Source organism: Batrachochytrium dendrobatidis, assembly GCF_000203795.2.
Source record: "Batrachochytrium dendrobatidis JAM81 unplaced genomic scaffold BATDEscaffold_12, whole genome shotgun sequence".
Classification (NCBI taxonomy): Eukaryota; Fungi; Chytridiomycota; class Chytridiomycetes; order Rhizophydiales; genus Batrachochytrium; species Batrachochytrium dendrobatidis.
Genome location: NW_006281110.1, coordinates 43909 through 64148, shown reverse-complemented (window position 1 = coordinate 64148; position 20240 = coordinate 43909). Strand labels below are relative to the sequence as shown.

General features: G+C 37.7%; 5 protein-coding genes across 5 annotated transcripts in view; all 5 read left to right on the top strand.

The window, feature by feature from the left end:
• Positions 1-1452: 1452 nt before the first annotated feature.
• BATDEDRAFT_27069 (uncharacterized protein) lies at positions 1453-3203 on the top strand (the record flags this gene model as incomplete). Its single annotated transcript, XM_006681302.1, has 5 exons — positions 1453-1680; positions 1758-2667; positions 2739-2928; positions 3001-3104; positions 3181-3203. The coding sequence occupies 5 exons, from the start codon at positions 1453-1455 to the stop codon at positions 3201-3203; spliced, it is 1455 nt and encodes a 484-aa protein (XP_006681365.1).
• Positions 3204-4539: 1336 nt separating this feature from the next.
• Positions 4540-5427, top strand: BATDEDRAFT_91237 (uncharacterized protein; the record flags this gene model as incomplete). The annotated part of the gene is made up of 1 exon (XM_006681460.1): positions 4540-5427. The coding sequence occupies one exon, from the start codon at positions 4540-4542 to the stop codon at positions 5425-5427; it is 888 nt and encodes a 295-aa protein (XP_006681523.1).
• A 2809-nt stretch (positions 5428-8236) lies between these two features.
• Positions 8237-9745, top strand: BATDEDRAFT_91238 (uncharacterized protein; the record flags this gene model as incomplete). The annotated part of the gene is made up of 2 exons (XM_006681459.1): positions 8237-8396; positions 8532-9745. 2 exons carry the CDS (start codon positions 8237-8239, stop codon positions 9743-9745), a joined length of 1374 nt encoding a protein of 457 aa, XP_006681522.1.
• A 1465-nt stretch (positions 9746-11210) lies between these two features.
• On the top strand, positions 11211-13507 carry BATDEDRAFT_91239 (uncharacterized protein; the record flags this gene model as incomplete). The annotated part of the gene is made up of 2 exons (XM_006681458.1): positions 11211-12025; positions 12097-13507. The coding sequence occupies 2 exons, from the start codon at positions 11211-11213 to the stop codon at positions 13505-13507; spliced, it is 2226 nt and encodes a 741-aa protein (XP_006681521.1).
• Positions 13508-18303: 4796 nt separating this feature from the next.
• BATDEDRAFT_27066 (uncharacterized protein) overlaps positions 18304-20240 on the top strand; it is a gene marked incomplete at both ends in the record, with an annotated part of 2790 nt that continues 853 nt past the window's right edge. Inside the window, 4 exons of the mRNA XM_006681301.1 lie at positions 18304-18732; positions 18776-19268; positions 19531-19625; positions 20009-20056. Coding sequence (XP_006681364.1) covers positions 18304-18732; positions 18776-19268; positions 19531-19625; positions 20009-20056 — 1065 coding nt within the window. The remainder of the gene's footprint in view (positions 18733-18775; positions 19269-19530; positions 19626-20008; positions 20057-20240) is intronic.

The window sequence follows — 20240 nt, the reverse complement described above, 5'->3', positions numbered from 1 at the left end:
CAATACCGTAATAATAAGACCTTCAGCGATCTTGACCTGCTGTGAGCCTGGGCTCATAACCTCTTGTTCATTGACGTATAGTGACATATTTATGTAGTATAAGTTTGAAGGAAGATCACAGAGATGTAAGACAAGAAGAAGGAATGAATCAGAATAGTCGTGATTGTTTATTGATAAGAGAACTTTGTCTCTTATATATAGTAAGTAGTAGTGGTGAATTAGTGGCGGTATAAGCGTCACTCCTAAGCTTCACCGTTAAGGGTTCCCAAGCGTTACAGTCTTTGTATAGAGTGAGGCAACGGTCATCACCATATCTAAGCATTGTATAGCTTACTTGTTTATACAATGCTTGTTACTAGACCCCATCCTGACTGTCTGGGTCCTATTACAAATGTCATACATTACCAATGTCTAACAATATCCACAACATTGTGTCTAGTACACATCCAACCCTCAACGCGCCAGAATAAAATTGAAACCACTTGCCAATAGATTCATGGCGCTGTACTAGCGTATACGCTTGGTCTGATGGTGACTAGTTGTATGCCAAACATGAGAGCATCTGGAAGTCAGCCCTAGATGTTGTGCACATTTGGTGAATACAAGTACAGTTGGATATCACGGATAGCAACAATCGACATGACAGTGGACACTATTGGACATGTACACTGCAATGTGACTGTCAGCAACCATCACCATCAGTGTGTATCATGTGTTTAAAAAGTACTCGCGTGCATTGGATTCAACACCACGTTTGTGATCGGGTTTGATCTGGATTGTATTGTGGTGTTGTTTTGCATATATCAGTAGATTGTGTGCTGATTTGAATGGCATGATCATACATTGTGGTTCATGTACACGATGACAATCTGACCTGTTGACACGGCCAGTTTGTTGAACGACCTGCCAATCTCCAATTCAATTATAGTACAATGTTACTCATTCGGTGTATCGATAACAGATTGCCGAGTTTGATGTTGATCATGTTGTGACACAATCAGCAGTGTTTGATGTATACAGTCTACATTAACCTAAAATTACTGTGCAGTCATACCAATGGAAAAGTCATGGTTTTGAAATACTGCAATAACAGGCTGTTTGATGCTGTTGTGTCCGAGTGATCCAAAACATGACCAATTGAACAATCAGTCAAATATTTGGTATACAGTGACAGTATATGCTGTAGTAATGGATTGTAAATGTGATGATAACTATCCATAATCAGGGTGACAATCTGATACTATCTGATCACTGGATACATCACCACAATTGGAGATGAACACAGTATACTACTGAGGTTGATTATACACCAACAGCGATGCTTGTATATTGATTCACCCTACAGGGTGTTTCCAGCTTTGTCCACCCTGCATAGTGTATTTGTGTTTTCTGATCATTCATTTGGAGATTGCTGGTTGTCACCCTTGAAACTGCCGTCATTATAAAACAGTCATGCACCAAACTCAAACCATTCTCATCACACTACTCGATACAATGTTGATTACTCTAGAATGCATTCTATTTGCGTTGCAAGCGGTTGCTGCAGTTCGACTTGCATTAGAATCACCTTTTGAAAGTGCCAGTCAATCAAACAATAGGCTGTCAAAACGATCACCCGTTGTGTTGGGTGGTGGTGATAGGAAATGTTACAGAATGAAATCCAATGTTAATGGAATCAATGTATGTATCATGCCATGCATTGTAGTTTGATATCAGTTTGTACCACGTTGAATCAATCTCATACTTGTTTAAAATAGTTGAATTTACGAGTCGAATCAGCATTTTCTGATATAATCGTACCACTTCCTAGTTCAAGCAACAATATAGGCTTGGCTATACAAAGTGTTTCAAGTGGTGACCCCGTTACTATAAAGTACAAAGGCGATGAGTATAAAGGAATTAGCTCCAAAGCCGTTGTGACGATTCCAGGTACTAGGATAACTGACAGCAAATTACCAGTGATAGCAGTTAAAAAACAATCGCCAGATTTAATTGGCATCAGTCCAAATCTTGATGGAGTATTTGGGATTGGCTATTCCTCGTTGTCAAAACATCATCCACCAGCCACTGCGATGGATATTTTGTACAATGGCAATACCATTCCCAATAACGAGGTTGGTCTTCAACTATGTCCGTATGACATGATTTCAAATAGCTTCATCAATATAGGAAACACGGATATAACTGCAAAATGCGGAACGAATGGAAGGAGTGTTGCATGGGTAGACTCACCATCAGACGGTTACTTTAGTGTCAACATCAAGAGTATACTAATCAATGGCGAACAAGTGGATCTGCCTGCTGAATTCCAAAAGCGTATATTAAAGAATGGATATGCTTTGTACTCGCGTGTGGAAACATGTTTTACATTTATGCAATTTCCTGAAAGAGTCGTGGCTACGTTGATTGATGTTATTGTTGGTAGCAATGCGATCATTTTCAAAAAAAAAAAGCTTAGTGACAAGCTCAACAAAGAAATGGTTAAAAGGAAATTGCGGAAAAATCGTCCAATCTTCAAATCCAACTACAATATTGATTGGAGCAAGCTGCCGACGGTTTCAATCGTGATGTTTTCTCAAAACCCCGTAACTGATGAAAACCGCAACTCTGTTGTAACGATCAAACTGGGTCCCAAAGACTACATACAGATAATTGATTCTAAACATGGTAAATATTTGACAATTGTATGCAATATGTGTTGTTTGATTGACTTGACTAATATACATGTTGGATTATAGTTAGATTTACTGTAAAAGTTGGTTCAAGTGATCATGCAATTCTTGGTATATCATTTATGACCCGACTTCTATTGACATTTGATCGAGCACATAAACGCATTGGGTTTGCTCCTGGATGTGGATGCGAAACTGCGACTGATGGTTATCCTATTATTTCAAACAGTGATCAAGTACTCTGGTCACCATCACAGTAAGCTGTTTGATATTGATGTGTGGGTGTGTCAATTGATATACTGATCATGAATTTGATGAATACTGTTAGACTGCCTGAACAACCAAGTACTTCAAGTTCAAGTGGCAGATCTGGTCTCAGGAGATCATTGTTGCGACTTGGTAGTACTCTCCGTGATAATATTCGTCGTGGTAGTAAGCGGTCAAAAGCAAATTACGAGAAACTTGAGGACTAAACATATAGTAATAAAACTGGTTATTTGTTGAATAGATGATGACCCTGATTATTTATAGTTGATATGGTGTACGTCAGGACTCTTGATTTCAATCATCAACAACTACAACTGATCAAGTAGTTGTGCCTGAAAACACCCACCACACTGTCAAAAGTCGCACAATAACTCTCAATAAACTCGACTGAATACAATTCATTAGTGACAAACTGCTACTATATTTATTTCTAATGTGGTGTGTCCATGTTTGATTGTGTGATATGTTCAAGCCGTGTATGTATTGGATCAGTCCAGTGTGTATCGTAGTTGTTTGATACACGATGATCACGCATACTATTATATTGGTAATACATGGTATTGATTGAATACACATCATGATCGCATATCTCAGTCACGATCCAATTGACACAAACAGTCGAGTCGTGTAGTTTGGGTTCAGCTTGACACATTTGTATTGTCAATCTCGGACAGAACATCAAAAGTGAATCAAGATCAACTGAAACAACCAACAGACTGGATCCAGTATGTGTAGTCACACTGGGTTGCATATACTGATCACAGTAAACAACTCGAGTGTCATTTTACTGATTGTGGTTATGGGAACATGCCAGTGTTTGATACATGCAGCGTTACAATGATGGGTCAGCAACAATGCGATGGAACTGGATGTGCAATATCAAAACCATGTCCAGAATACGTGATATAACGACAACTTGCAGCCATATTGATGTAAATGGACCACTAAATAACAGTGTTGGTGTGTGATAAACAGTTGCATTACTGACATGTGTCATGATTGTTGTTGAACTAGATTGCAATCGTATCCGTGATTCAGAATACAATAAATGTGTGTACAGAGTTGTATTGACAACCTTGAAAGTCCAACACAATACATGAATGTGGGTTCAAACTTGGTGACCATACAATGTATGATTACTAAAAGTGCACAAAGTGTAGATTCAACATTATAGTCTGATTGTGTGTCATAGGGTTGTTGTATATCAAACAAGCAATGCAGTCAATGTGTAGTAGCCATTGTATGTTGCAATGCAGAATACAGTCATTGCAGAATGAATACCGAAGGAATCCATTTGACACGAATACGGTTATAAAAAGGAGCGTTTGCAGTTACACAACACACTCCTGAAGGGTGGTTTCCAAGACATCTGATAAAAGGGTCGTGGAAGCACAATATGATATTGTGATTAGGGAGCAGCATATTGTGGTTTGATAGTTGCTCACTACAAGCAATCAAGTAACCCTGTGTTGGTTAACTTGAAAGGGTTGGTTTGCTATACAAAACATATAAATACAATCGATTGAGTTCAACTTTATAATCGACACCAGTCTCAACACTCTACTTTTGTATTAATCGTTTAGACCCATCGACTAATCTGATGAAATTGGTTGATATTTTATTCGTATTGACTGCTGCAGCAACCGCCAATGCAATACTGATCCCGACTGATAACGATGGTTTACCCCAAGCATCAAGCACTTCCAGTCAAGTGTCCGTTTCAACCAGTGAACCTAATCCAGGCACTTCCAATGAATACCAGGAAGAACCAGTGGATTTAAGCCTTTCCAACCGGATCCGACAACGGCCAATGGATCAACCCGGTCTAAATACTCTCACTCAAAGTCAACGACCAACTGTGATTGTAGCTGGTCCAAATATTCTCAAACAAGGCCGAAAACGCATAATGGATGTGATTGATTTAACCACATCCGACCAAGACCAACAACAACCAACAGATGTAGCTGGTCCAAGTACTTCCAAACAAAGTCGGAAACGGCCAATCAATGAAATCAGTCCAAGCATTTCTAGCCAAGCGTCTGGCTCAACTAATGAACCCGGTCCAAGTGCTCCAAAACAAAGTCGGAAACAACCGATTGATCAACCCATTCCAAGCACTTCCAGTCAAGACCAACAACAACCAATTGGACAAGGCGAGTCTGCTAATACTGTTACAAATCAAATAGCTGGATTAAGCCAAAAATTTCAGAGAACCTTTAATCGTATAAAGCAAGGGCTTGTAGAGTCGAAAGAATTACGAAAGAAAAAACTCAAAGAATATTGTGATTATGAAGTCCTTAGATTCGAACAATGGTCAGCGCTAGAAAGGGGAGAAGAAATATCAGGATCAGAGTACAATCCAGACACTGAAAAGCGATTGAAACAAGAGTATAGAGATGCAGGAGCAAGAGTGTGGGAGTTAAGGCATCAATTGAAAAAGTTTATGAAAAGGCGTGGTTTGAGATTCGAAGAACCGGACTCGGATTGATGATGTGTCGATCAATTTGATTTTGAATAAATTTAAGCTTTTTGATGTGTTGGTGTTTGTCGAGTATTGTGAATGGATCAACAACCATATCATTGATTACATACTGTGTTGGGTATTACATCGACAGTTATTGGGTTGTTGATTGATACATTGACATGGTTTGTTCCATATACATCAATGACCTGATAACAACCAGTGTTATTTGTAACTATCAGTCGGACTTGCAATCACTTGTCAGTTGCATGGTTGCATGATACCATCAACTGACCATGTCATGCATTGTACAACAAACGGAGCAATACACTTGTTCAAAGTCTGTCACAAGCAAAATGTGCTTGCCATGTCACTGTCAATGTTGGAAATCACAACATACAATGTTTGATTGAAGGATTCAACACCCCATTACAAAACATCATTGCATTTTATCAATAATATACTAAAACTAACCAATACGTTAATGTCTTGCAACATATTGTGTTTGACTACAATCACATCCATCATTGTGCAGTTGGTGATATTGCTGAATCAAGATATGAAAGTGATCCATCAAGTGGTTCAATTAAAACAAACACTGCAAACCATTCAATCAATGTTGGAAATTGTGTTGGAATACTGAATGGACAAACCTTTGAGTAAAATACAAGTCAATATACAGTAATGCTGTGTATACTGTGGTTAGTGGAAATGATTACTCGTATCCAATTTCAGATGATGATCAAATGATTCAGACTTGCAAGTATTATGAATTTGAACACATCCAAATTGCTGAAACGTTTGTTACTGAATCTAGAAACCCAGATCCAACAATCACAAATAAGCAGTGTCAAAACAGAAATCAATTGGATGCATTATCAACAATTAGTGAATATGAAAACAACAAAACATATGACATATGACAGGACATTTCAAACAACTTGTTTTCTAGAGCAACTATAAATGCCATTCATTGACTTGATCAAAAACTACAACAATTACTTGCAATGTATCAAAATTTGACATCCATATCCAGTTCAACAACAGGAAGCGTCAAACAAGTGGTATCATGATTACTATTCACAACAACAAGCAAATCGGACAACAGCGCTGTCGCAACTATTATGCTTCAAACTCGGAATCAGAAACGATGCAACTGAAAAGAGTACACAAAGTCGACGAGTATAGTTTATTGAATCATTCAACATCAATATCGTGTACTTGAAAATCAATGACATTGATTCCACCATCTACCAGAAACATGTTTGTTGCGGTGTGTTATTTGATGTGAATTTTGCACCAGTATGTTCATGTCTGATACAATTCATGGCTGTTATTGGACTTTGTACGACTGAACCATTGTTCAAATGTGATGATGTTTATGCCACTGTTGTAAATCGAATGGGTGTATATTGAAATACACGATATTGTTGTAATATATTGTAGTATGTCTTGTATGCAAAGTACGACAATCTCTCGAGTTTGAATTCATTGTAAATCTACACCAGAAATTCATCAAACTGAACCTTTTAGTATTTTTGCTTGCTTGAAATAGCTCCAGCAAACAAACAAGCGTTTATGCAATGCACACTGTGTATGCTACACCAACAACATCATTGATGGTCAATACACACAAGTATTGTTGATGTACACTTTGAGTTCCAAGACTGTATTTTTTGTAGCGGGAAAGTCGTTGAAAAGCTGCACATTGAGTTGAACTGTTTTGAGTTCCACTTTAAACTTTTGATTAGCAATCGGTTCATACTTTTGACAAGCTCATGTATGAATGATGGTTTATCAGTGTTTTTATCAAGACACGGTAAATTGGTTCATGATCAATGATTTGAGTTGGTTACAATGTTACTGCATTCATGACATTGAGTGCATCTGAAACAGCAACATCATCACTTGATTCGAGTTTCAAACGATAATTATTGACTGTGTTGGTCAAACTGCAGATTCACTGCTATCAGATTCAGACTCTGTAGCAAGACTTTCTGTGTGATGAAACAGCATCTGAAACTGCACCAATCGTTTGATTTCCAATAATATGAGCATCGTCCATAATAATATCATCAGCGGTTTGTGGTTCAGCATTTACCATTATACGAATCCAGTGAATATGTTGATTGTAGGTTTGTAAACAGAGGCTACAAGCCAGCAGTGACATCATTTGCAGACTTTTGACTTTGAAAGCATTCATAATTTCTGATATGTTACTATCATACAGCAAGGCACATTGCAGTTGCTCAATTTGTCGACTTTTATTGGCAACCTATTATGTATCAGCCACAAATCTGATATTGCAGACTTGTAGATGCTTAAAAATGGGGTTTCAAATTGACTTTTGAATTTGAGGATCGTGAACATATGATGGCATATTGATGGTTGTCATTATTGTCAAGTGTGTTGCAGTTGATTGAAGATTTGAAGGAATGAATCAATATTCGATTGTGTTGTTTATTAACAAGTGAGTGAGTGTGTTTATAAAATGGAAGAAACCAAGAAAGTCATGTGAATTCCAGTTCAAACGTCATTGTTGGTTTTTGATTGTTAAACTATTCAGAAATGTCTCACATTCACACACTACTAATGTCTCACATTCACACACTACTAATGTCTCACACAATGCAAGTCAACACTCTCACACTAGTAATGTCTCACATTAATGAGACATTAATTCTGGTGTAAATTTGACTAATTTCCAAATATTTAAATCGTGTGAATTGTCTTGAAATATCCCAAAATTTTGTTATTTTGACTCGATTAAAAAGTCGATTTTTGTTTTACAATTTGACAAATAAATTGCTTTTTTACTCTTTTTTCTTTTCATAAAATGCCAAAACGATACCTCGATGTTGAATATGGCACACTTACTGCTGAAATCAATGTGACTGACTTTGAAGACCTGAGTGACGTTCAGGATGCTATCAAGGCAAAGTATGGTCCTGCTATGGCTGACATTGATGCTCCTCAACTGCAACTCTACACCAACAGTAACAAGGACCAACTAATCAACACCTGGGCTTTACTCGACTCTCTTCCTCAATAATACTTTACTCAAAATGGTTCTTGTGTTGTTATTGGTTGTTTACCTCTACCTCCAAGACAACCTACTCAAACTTACCTAGGTTCAACATCTGCAGCAGCCTCACCCGCACTACTGGATTTTTGGACTGTTTTCACAAACTACCCTAACCCTCTTGAAGGAAACACTGTTGTCCAACTTCCAGCAGACGTATTCATTCTTGGAAAAGATTCAATTGGATCATCCATTTACATCCGTCCTTGTTATCCTAAACTTTTTGAAAAATCACTATCTATTGTGCAATCTGCTGATATACGTCATTTGATCATCCTTGGAAATCTTGGAATTGGCAAGACATATTTTGGTTACTTTTTGTTGTTGCATCTTGCTCGCTCTGGTGCTACAGTCGTGTATGAGAGTGGAGCCGATCAAAAACGATATTTGCTTACTCCCAATGGTGTACTCGAAGGAGGAAAGGATGCTTTTTGGAAAATCTTGGATTCCTCGTCAACATTCTACATTGTTGATGGCTCGGCACCTGTTGATGTTGATGCCAAGACCATTCTTGTTACTTTACCTCGTTGGGAAATTTGGTACCAGTTTTGCAAGAATTCCTGCGACATTCGGTATATGCCAGTGTGGTCAAAAGAAGAATTGCATTCTTGTCGCTCAATGCTGTTTCTTACAGCTCCAAAAGAATTGGTTGAAAGTCTGTATTTGAAGTGGGGAGGAATTGCTCGTTATGTTCTTAAATATGCATTGGTAAAAGAAAAACAGAATTTTCTCGACAAAGCTTTAAATATTTCCAATATCGATTCAGTTGTCAAGTCTTTTGGTAAATATGGTGAAAACCTAGACGCTTCAAGTTGTTTGATTCATAGATCAGTCAGTGATGGCTTCCACAGTGGTCCTTATCAGTTTGTTTCTGACTATGTGGTTGATGAAATTTACAACCGTGTCTATGCCAGAGACCGAGATCATCTTATCAGATTCGTTTCTGTCACTCGAGAAATTGGTGGAACTGGTCAACTTAATAGGGCATTGTTTGAAAAGCACGCTCATACAGTCATCGCTAAAGGTGGTTCATTCAAGATTCGTGATTTACGTACCAAGCTGGAGTCTACACTTCAACTGCCAATGGATCTTAGTACTTTGTTATTCTCCAACAATTCTCAAGTTCAAAACGCAACGAATTGCTATTTCCGTCCCATTAGCAATACTTTTGAATCTGTTGATTCGTTCATCAAGCCAAATCTTGTTAAAGATTTTGATTATCGCGCAAGAAGTATAGAGATAGAAAATAGAGAAAGAGACTGAGTCTTTCAATTAGTAAAGTATAAGGTAATAATATATAATCTGCCGCTGTAGAAAAGATCGGTCAGAAGAGATCTTGAATGATAATCAGGAAGTAGTCACGCAAATGAAAGTCAACAGAATAAAGAGTTAAACTTAATAGATAATAACGAAGTTATGTCAGATGATATTTAGAAGATTGATTCAGAGGATGGTTTATTTAGTAAGAAAGTATCTTGGCTTTTATAGTAATTTAGTTAAGGGAGTGAGTGGAGAAAGTGGAGATATAATATCTCCACTTTAAGCTTTGTTTGTAAAGCGGCAATGTTTGATTGCTTCAACAAAGGTCTGATTTCTTTAACAAAAATAACACTTGTTGATCTGGCAGGTCAATGAGTGACACTCTAACCATTAATACCAAACAAACAACGTTTTGAATCAACAATCAACTGTCATGACAATGGGTAACATTCGTGGTCATTTGGCATTCATCTCAAACCATCACATCAAACACATTTCCAAAATCGATTGCTGGACAACTCAACTCGGTGCACGAGTCCGTATTACTGTGTCAGAGTTGTTAAACATTGGTAATGTGAAATATCATAAATAACGAGATATTTCAGACTCATACACGACGCATATATGTTTGAGGCGATGTCTATCGCAGCCATCACTTGTGCAATAACAAGAGACTTTCTCAGCTATGACGTCTAATTCACGGATACGCATAACCGTTATCCACATTCTTATAAAATGATCAATGTTTTCTTTTATCAATAAACAACACAATTAACTCATTGGTTCATTCCTTCATTCTCATCTTTTACTTTTGATATTCCTCCAAAACTATACTACATTAATATGTTGTCATACGTCCAAGAGCAACAGTATTGCTGTGGTGTGACGTTGGCAACTACACACAACTTGACATGAATGACAATGTATTACAATGTATTGGTCAACAGTGACTGCAATCAATGACAATATTGCAGTCAATTCAATCCAATTGTTGATTGGAACAATCCACATTCACTTGTCAGATTCAGAATGTAAATGAATGTTTTGTAACACATTTACCAATCCAACAATTGACTGATTAACAATAATTAAATATTAAAATGTTGAATAAAAGACTCGAGTCATTATATGAATGACGTAGTCAATTGCTGAGTTGAATTGACACTCGATTGAACAATACAAATAAACACATGACAAATGTTTAAACACTATTCAAAGTGTGTGAATTTGAATACATGACAAATTAATACAATTTGACAGTTTTAATTTCACAAAAATGCTTAATTTAACAGTTTTAATTTCACAAAATTGCTTAATTTAAACAATATTCAGTGTGAATTTGTTTCACATGACATTAAATTTTGGATTTAAAGTCGAATTTTTTCCTTTCTTTTCTTCATTACATTACATTCAATTTCATTCTTATTCTATTCCATTCAATTCCTTCAATTCTCTCCAGTAAACTCCAATGGAGAACAAAGCATTCTTCGTTCGGTACCTTACAAACCAATCTGTAAAGGTTGAAACTCACTATATCGGCGAACAAGACAGACAAAGACCACTGACTGACGTTGCTGACCTGGTCGCCGCTTACAAGCCAGGGTCACTTCTCGCTGACACGCCGACCGAGCTACTCACTCTCCATTATGCTGTTGATAGACCAGCCATTGCTGGGGATGTGCTCCTGACCTCAATTCAGGAGCCGGTTGGTTCCTACAACCAACCGCTTGTCATCAAGTCCAAAAATGGTACTGGACAAGGCATCTCTAGTGCAGTATCAGGAGCTCCAGTAGGTTCGAATACCGGAATGGTTTCAGGAACATTCGAAGAAACTGCAGATACCGAAACCACTGTGTCACTTTTAAAGTATCATCACATTGCCGATTCTTTAAAAGATGACAAATGTGTCGTGCAAATCGTAGATGTTCTCCTTTCAATCACAGCTGGAGAATTTTCCGAGTCAAGCTTCAAAAATTTACCATTTGTATTTCTCAAGGGCTCGTCTGGTTCAGGAAAGAGTCAGATGGGCTTTAATATCAAAGCCAATATTGGTGATCGGAGGAGAGTGCATTATCTCCTGTTCGATCCTCCCGGTTCGACATCACAAAGAATCTACCGCAACTTTGAAAACATTTCAAAGTTGTTCAGCAAATGTTATGTAGAAGATGAGCACATGTACACTTCTGAAACTTCATCTCCAAGCTGTGGTTCGCTGTTCAAAGAAAGTCTATATATGTATGGATTTATTTTTGAACTGCTATCCAACAAATTCAGTCACCCACAGTCAGTATTGGCCCAAAGACTGGCAAAGATGTCCAAGAGCTGATGACTTCCAAAGGAATCCATCAACACAGACCAGTGTTTATTCTGGACGAGTGTATTGCTATTTCAGACCAGTCCTTAAAAAAAGTGCGATTTGTGCGAAATTGCTTCCGCTCATTGGGTCTGGGACTCGTTATGATGGGAACAGATTCCAGAGCAGCCAAACTGCAACTCAGCATTGGAGGAAGCAGTCGAAGTGATGTTCCAATGCCGTGGTGTCATGTGTTTGGGGAATTTCCAGCAGTAAAACTAGAACTAACAGGATTGCCACAAACACTACCAAGATATCTCAAATCTATCATACTCAACTCAAGGCCACTTTTTGCGCAGTTTGTCGCAGAAGAAATCGCAAACAAGGTTTCAGATTTTGACGAATTGATGAAAGCAGCGTTTATTAAACTGAAATCAGTCAAAAAGATATTTGGAAATCTTTACGGACAACTTGGACAGGTTCGGCTGTTTCATAACGCTCACTGTCAACTGACCGATTTGGAAAGCCAATCGACCAATCTGAAAAACCAATCGACTCCATTGATTCACTCACACTTTGCCCAGCTAGATGGAAAAAAAAACTTTATATTGATGAATGATGGATGTATTCAAGACCATTCTGCTTCTTGGGAACCGTCTTCGGTGTTTCCAGAGCTAAAGAATGACATTTTGCTTTACCTGCTGTTGATGGGTGGAAAGGGATTTTCCGCCTGTTATACAGGGGATAACAAGCAGGTGCCATATGCATATTTTTTGATGGAAGCCAAGAGTAATCCGGATTATCGCAGCCATATTCTATACTTTTCGAATGCTGTGCAGGATAGCAATGATGGAATGTTTCTCAAGTCTTTGCTATGTTCGACGGTCTGTTTGGCCTCACATTCTAATGGCGTCAAGGGAATTGGTCTAAAACCGTTTCTGTTGAATTTGGTATACCAGCTTCAGATTGATAAACCTGATTCCGAAGACGTCTCTATACTCGATCTGAACAGGCTCGATGGTATAACATTTACTGTACCTTTTCTTTCACCGCCAAACCAAAAGTGGCCCGATTTTGTTCAAATACCTGGTTTGAACTTTAATTGGTTATCAAGAGCTCGAAACTCGGAAGGTATTGATTTGAAGACTTCCTGTGGACTTTTTGGAGAATCCAAAGATCACAAAGGTGTAATCAGCCTTGAAACAATGGTGAATATCATTGGTAGGATTCCTCAAGCAGCAGAGGTGGAACTAGTTTTTACACGAAAACTTCAAGATTCGTACTTTAATCCTCCAGCTCCATCGTTTGAAGTTCAATTCCAAAGAAGCCATGTTCTGAAAAAGGCTTACTACAAGATTGACGCTTCAAAGCCCAACACTTTGCTTGAACCAATCAAGGGTCTTCCGTGCGACCAGCCTGATATGGATGGAGTTGTTATTTTCTTTGAGATCAATGACAGGGTTATTATTTAATGAGCATTGATATTTCCTCCCAATAAATATATTTATTAATTTGTACAAATCTATAATAACTCGATCGAATTGAGCAAGTTGTTTTTGGATAAATATCAGTAATGATTACACAATCATTTAACAATCTATCCAGTTTCAAGGATATTGTTACAATTATGGGCAAGATATACAACAATCCAATCGTGTTCATTATGTCCATTGTGCTATCGAGTATGAATATTACACAGAGCTATCCATCATTCAAACTACAGACTATCCACTGTTGCACCTCGAGACTTTTGTTCATAATGACCTATTTTTGGTAGATTGCTGTTTTTGACAAGCTTGGACAAATCTAATAGTAATTATTGGCCAACAAAACTGGTATCATTTGGTGCCTTGTCTACACTGTTATAATTGACGGTTCTGGTGTTTCAAGTAGTGTATATTGAGAACATTGCATTATGGAACCATTGCAATGTACGACACAAAGTTGGATGATGTGCGCAATGACGTACATCATATCAGCTATAAATGGATCAATGCATACCTTTGTAATAAATAACCAGCTTTATTACTACACCTGCCGAGTCTCTAGTTTCATAATAGTCTTTGATTTCCAACATGAATACCGCTACATTCAAAATGCACAACACGCTTGCTATGGAACAAAAACAGCACTATTGTTCACGTTGCTACAAGTATATTGGGATCATCATTGTATCACACACTGCTGGTAGCTGTAAATCGGACGACAAAAACACAAACAGTGATGTTGAACATGATGAGTAAACCTAGTTGTATTGGTTGCTGTTGCACAAAAACAGCTGTTTTTAACAGTACATTTTGAATATCGTAATGTTGATCAATCACAAATATATGGGTTTTGATGGGTCCATTAGATCAATTCAGTGTATAGTAGTGATTAGTGCAATATGATCAATTCAAGCATGCCATGTCGTGTCGTGTCATTGTATTGGTAATGAATGATGTTATTGAATGGATGAGATTGAATGCAAGATAAATAAGTAAACCATCATGCAATACACGCTGGATTGTAGCATATCCTACTCGAGACTGTTGATGGTCCACTTTGAGCTGTAGCAATGTATCGGGTCTGGTTCAAGAGTTTATTGTTCAGCACCAGAATCTTGAGCAACTGCACCATGCTCAGATTGTGACAATCATTGAAATACAACATTGTAGAACGAACCGAATCAAACCACTGCATTACCAGTTGATCCGAGATGCATCATATGGTCAAGTTTTACCAGACTGAACAACATCCAAGTAGTGTTGCTTGAATCCAGTTTTGTAAAACTGATATTTCCAAACCATATTTGTCGCAACCCAAGTGTTTTTGATGTTCAATCTCAAGTCGAGTCTTGTGAATCGGACTGGATTGTTGTTGGTTTCCGGCATTCATGCTCTAAATCGGCAAGGTTTTCACTCGCCGAGTTGCCAATTCATAATGAACAATAGGTTCAGTCACTGTCAAGTTGAACACTAAACTTGCTATGTTGGCATCATGACCATTTGCTGCGTAACTTGTGATTAAAACATTCCATTCACTGAAATTGAACTAGAGTTGAACTAGAGTTGGACTAGAATCAACTACATATACATCATGTGGATCACCTGGATTAAAATCTGTCAACAGACTGGATCCAGTATTTGTAGTCACACTGAGTTAGTGTCGCATATACTGAACACTAACTACAGTGACAGACTATTACAGTAAACAACTAGTGTCGTTTTACTGGATCCAAGCAAGTTGTCGTTCAACAGGTAGAGTCTTGTATTGTATTTATGCTATCGAGTACGATCAAAAGCATGCTACTAGTATATCAATAGCACCATACAACACCAGTTCATTCGAATGATATTTGTTTGTTCATATAAACTATAAAACTGAATTTCAATTTGAATGGCTGTTGGAATTATCAGCTATAGATTTGCTACGTTTTGCGACACCGATTCCACAAAAATGACAACTCTGGATCAAACTCGGGTCAAACAACGCAAGAGTTTCTACAAGACTGCACAGATGTGATGACTTTAAATTAAACAATGAGTTATCATCAAGACTTGGCTATTACAGTGCTGACCAACTCTCACTTTGACTGACTGATCGAGGACCTCCTTTACAACCATACTGCTCATTTCTTGTTCAAAATACTGGAAATCATCATTTATTCATTACAATTACAGCAACTTGTAATCAACGTCGGATCAAATATCTCACAACTGGAGTCGCCATTGTCTGAATCGAACTTTAAAATATCCCATTCTAAACAAAAAAGTATGAGAGCAACTCGATCAAATACTTGAAAAGAACAAAGTCAACCCCCACTGATTCAACACTTGTATGTATGTTTGTTGGAATCAGGTCAAGCCTGTGCTGTAAACTAGTTGTTACATCAATCGTCAAAAACAATCCCAGAAAACAAATTCAATATTTCACACTATTTGTCGTTTGCTACAACATGCTTTGGTTCAGTTACATCAGGCAATGTGTCTCGGACTTTATTCGATTGCTCCACTCATCATTTGTCTGTTTTTACCCGAAACGTTCAGATACAAGTGGAAAAAGATTGGATGGTGATTTCTTAAAGGTTCATGGTCACTTTGAATGTTTTACGTCGCGGAAAGAGTTTATATTACTGAAGCAAGCAAGGATGATATGAGACTGGAAATGTCACAGTATTTGATTGGATGTAAAGCTGCAGCAGAGATTAGTCATTTGAACTCGGTGTATGGAATTGTTACAAACTATATGCAGTTGAATTTCTTGCATAGTCTTGATGAAAAGATTGGATTGGACGAGTGCGTTGTGGATATGGATACGACTGGACCTAGTACAGATTATCTTGTCGATATCACTGCCAAAATCTATACAATATTATCTGATGAATGACATGGAGTTGATAAATATATTGGGATACAGACAAACAAGTATCAAGGTTTTGACTAAACTGATATTGAAGGATGCTCTTGTTTTAATTTTGCCATTTCTATCTGAACGTTGCAACTGTGGTGAGGCATGGATAGTATTACAACTGTAATGTCTGAACAACTGACTGTCTGGACAATAGTAACTATTTCCAGTGATGCTGATTTGTAAACACTCGAATTATTCAACAACACTCTATCAATGCATTTGCAAGAGTCATTGGACGTATCCGTTGTTTGAAAGTTGATTCGCATACATTCAGAAGTGGAAGTTATGAAGCTTATTTCCACGCAGACACGATCAATGTATTACTTTTTGTTGGATAGGCTGTATCATCTGGCATCAATTCAGACACACTTGTCAGTCCTGTTCCGTATACAATGAGTCACATATGGACACATATGGACACCAATGCAACAATCAAGAATCAATTGTCATTTACAAGTCTGAATTGCCAACCAACAATCGTACTAATGGACCAACGGACCAATGCCAAAACACCTGCACATCAGACAGTTTATTGGACATGACTTGATTGTTCTTGACAACTGATTGATAATTGCTTGATGACTCGAGTAATCCAATCACACATTGCTGGCAATTAAATGGAACTATACAATGTGTCATGTATACATTGGATACCATCAGTTTATCAGTGACTATCTGGTGTTTGTTTATGCATGATTACTTGGACTACTATTTGCAATCAACACAATAACTGGTGTCAATGACTGATAACAATAAAACCAAACGATTGACTACATCAGATTATACACGTTCATTCTGGAATGCAACTTTGCATCGATATCGTAAATATCAACCAGAATACGAGCCAAACGAGTCAAGCGAGTGTCGCAAGCTTGCATTCATTTGAAAATACTCAACATCAGGCTAAAGTTGCATGTGAAATGGTCGTTTGTACAAGGTTAAACAACATCGACATTTACAATCAATGTGATGTTGGAACAGAGCTGCTATTTCCGAATTTAAAAGTCCAAATCATACACATTGTTATCAAGTCTAATCCACACCCTTCATGCCATGTCATGTCATGCTTGATAGTTTCATACACTGCTGCAAGAGTTGTATTGTGTGTATTTCGAGTATTTCCATCACTCCATCACACTGTATTGGCTCAAACAACTTGAACAGATTGTCATAATCTGACATGATTCCAAAATAATTGCAATCGGTTATATTTGACATGATCGGATCATTGTAAACCATTTGATTTCAGTAATTCAAGATTAAACAAGCCAATGTTACTTTTTCCAAATTTGAATCAGCATGTTGTTGTAATATCGTCAATACTGTGAGCAACTCTGAGCAGACACTTGGACATTCAGTATCAAGTGATATTGGATACTTTCAAATATGTATCCAGTGATAAATAAGCGGTGATGTGTTTGAAATCAATTTACCATTACAAACCATTGTGTTTGCCAATACACTTGATGGTATCAATGACCACTAATGGATTCAACTTGCATTCCAAATGAGCCATCATGTGGTAACCCAATTGTTTAGTATTGGTTGTTATTTGATAATGTCAAATTTTGTGTCCTGCCATGAGATTGATTTCATCTGAACATTTGACAATCGTGCAAGAAACATTGATTGAACTCGTACAGTTTCATATGCAAGTGCATCAATAGTATATCGACCAACGAGACCAGTTTTGTTGATTGATACTCGTTGATACTCACTGGTAACTTGATGAAAATGTGTCAAACCATGACTTTCATGACAACACTGTACAAACTGTACGAGTTTAAAAGATTATTGGTGAATATTGTCCAATTTGATTGTTGACTGCAATTATTTTGGTTGGTTCGAGTTTCATTCTTTTGTCAAAAAACATCAAATGAATATTGAAACAACAAAGACAGCAACAACACAACTGTTGAATGAATATTACCAAATCAGCACTCAAGCCATACCAACACAGAGAGTCAAGTCTGAATGGCAGGATGACAACAAACGAGGTTTCTTCTTGGGAATCATCCAAGAGGGAGAAACCTCACACATCACTCGACTGCACAACCTGCTGACTGCCAACCAATTTGCAGAGCAGCAGGAATTCTCAACCAAGATCCAGTTGGCAGACCCAGAACATCATTGTACATTCATTGATGACATGTTTGGGTATTACATACTGCCATTCCACAAAGACTACAACGATTCATCCAGCTGGCACACTCCAGTTTCATCAAACCCAACATCAAGAACCAACTCTGATGATCTGGACTATGTTGAAAAAGTGAGTGAGCTACAGCACAAGGACTTGAACAAGGTGGTTGAGAAGAGATACAGTCTGCTTGTTTTGCTGGAATAAGCTGTCCTTGCAAGGAGCACACATCATATCCCAAAAGAACATTGGAATGGCATACAACAAACCATCCATATTGTTACGAGCTGGTTTGACGCAGAAACATCAAATACAGAACGGACTGTTGTTGTGTATCAAGTGCCATGACCAGTTTGGTAAACTAAAGCAATATGTGGATGTAGTGGATGACAAACTGGTGATCAAAGTGATCAATGATCCAACAAGTGACAAGCACAAGAAGTGGATTGAGACAATTGAAGATTTGAAAGCTATCCGCAGAACAAGGCAAAAAAGATGGACTGACAATCGACAAACAGTCGAATCCAACAGTGAAATGACATTGTATTTCATTCACAACAATCCAACTCGACTACCAAACAGGAATGCACTAGAGTTCCACAAGACAACATATCTCATTTGGTGTATGGCTGGTGGTGTAGAATCTGATGATGAGTATTGTCCATATGATGATAATGGCTGTACTCCTGTAGATTACCAGAGTAAGAATATCGAAAAATGGATGGAATCGAGTGCTATTTTGATCATTGAAATACTCAATAAAACTGTGTATTCATTACAAGAGACTGGTTTCTGTTACAGTAATAGTTGTGTCGAGTCAATGTCATGGTGTAATGGCTTCAAAAAACACCATTTTGATGATCGATACTGCATCAATATGATCGTTTTACAACCGATATATTGAAACTTGTTGATATCGGAACCAGTATTGATATTGGTAGTGGATGATGTATAATCAAAAAGAAATCCACATCGGAACGTTCCTTGCTCTCGTTTGTGATTGTTTTCCGTGGATTGTTCTGGTATTTTATGTAGCTCACTTTTTGCCTCGCACGCATGTAAGCAGCAACCACGAATCGTTGAAACACAGATTGCACAAGTCGATACATTCTGATGACATTTGGAATATAACAAGACACAAGTGGTGACCAAAGTTTAATTCACAATCCATGAATGAACACGATCGCGTTGCCGACTGGATCAAATAACAACGCAGGTGTTTGGAACATGTCTTGAATACATGAATCGACCAGATTGACAACATACTCGTGTAGTCGATAATCAATGGAATTGACCAAACGGAATGCCTGCAACTGCCAAAAAACCAAACAAAATGCCAAAGCATTTATATTAAAATGTTACACTACGACATCATGTCTCAAAGTGCTGAATGAGTCGTTGTCATGCAACTTTACTGTTGATATTGTTTATGTGTTTGAAGATGTGCAATACAATCCGTAGTGTGTTGCTCAATGACACTGATCAAATGGTACTGAATACAGTGTGTCAAACAAGATGATCGCTTTGATTAGTGTGTCAGAATGTTTTGATAAATAACAATTATATCATGATGTATATTGGTTCATGTAGTGTATTGTATAGTCAACTATGCACATACACATGCATGTCATTGTCAATTGATGGTCGTTTGTGAACAACTTGTGGACAACTTG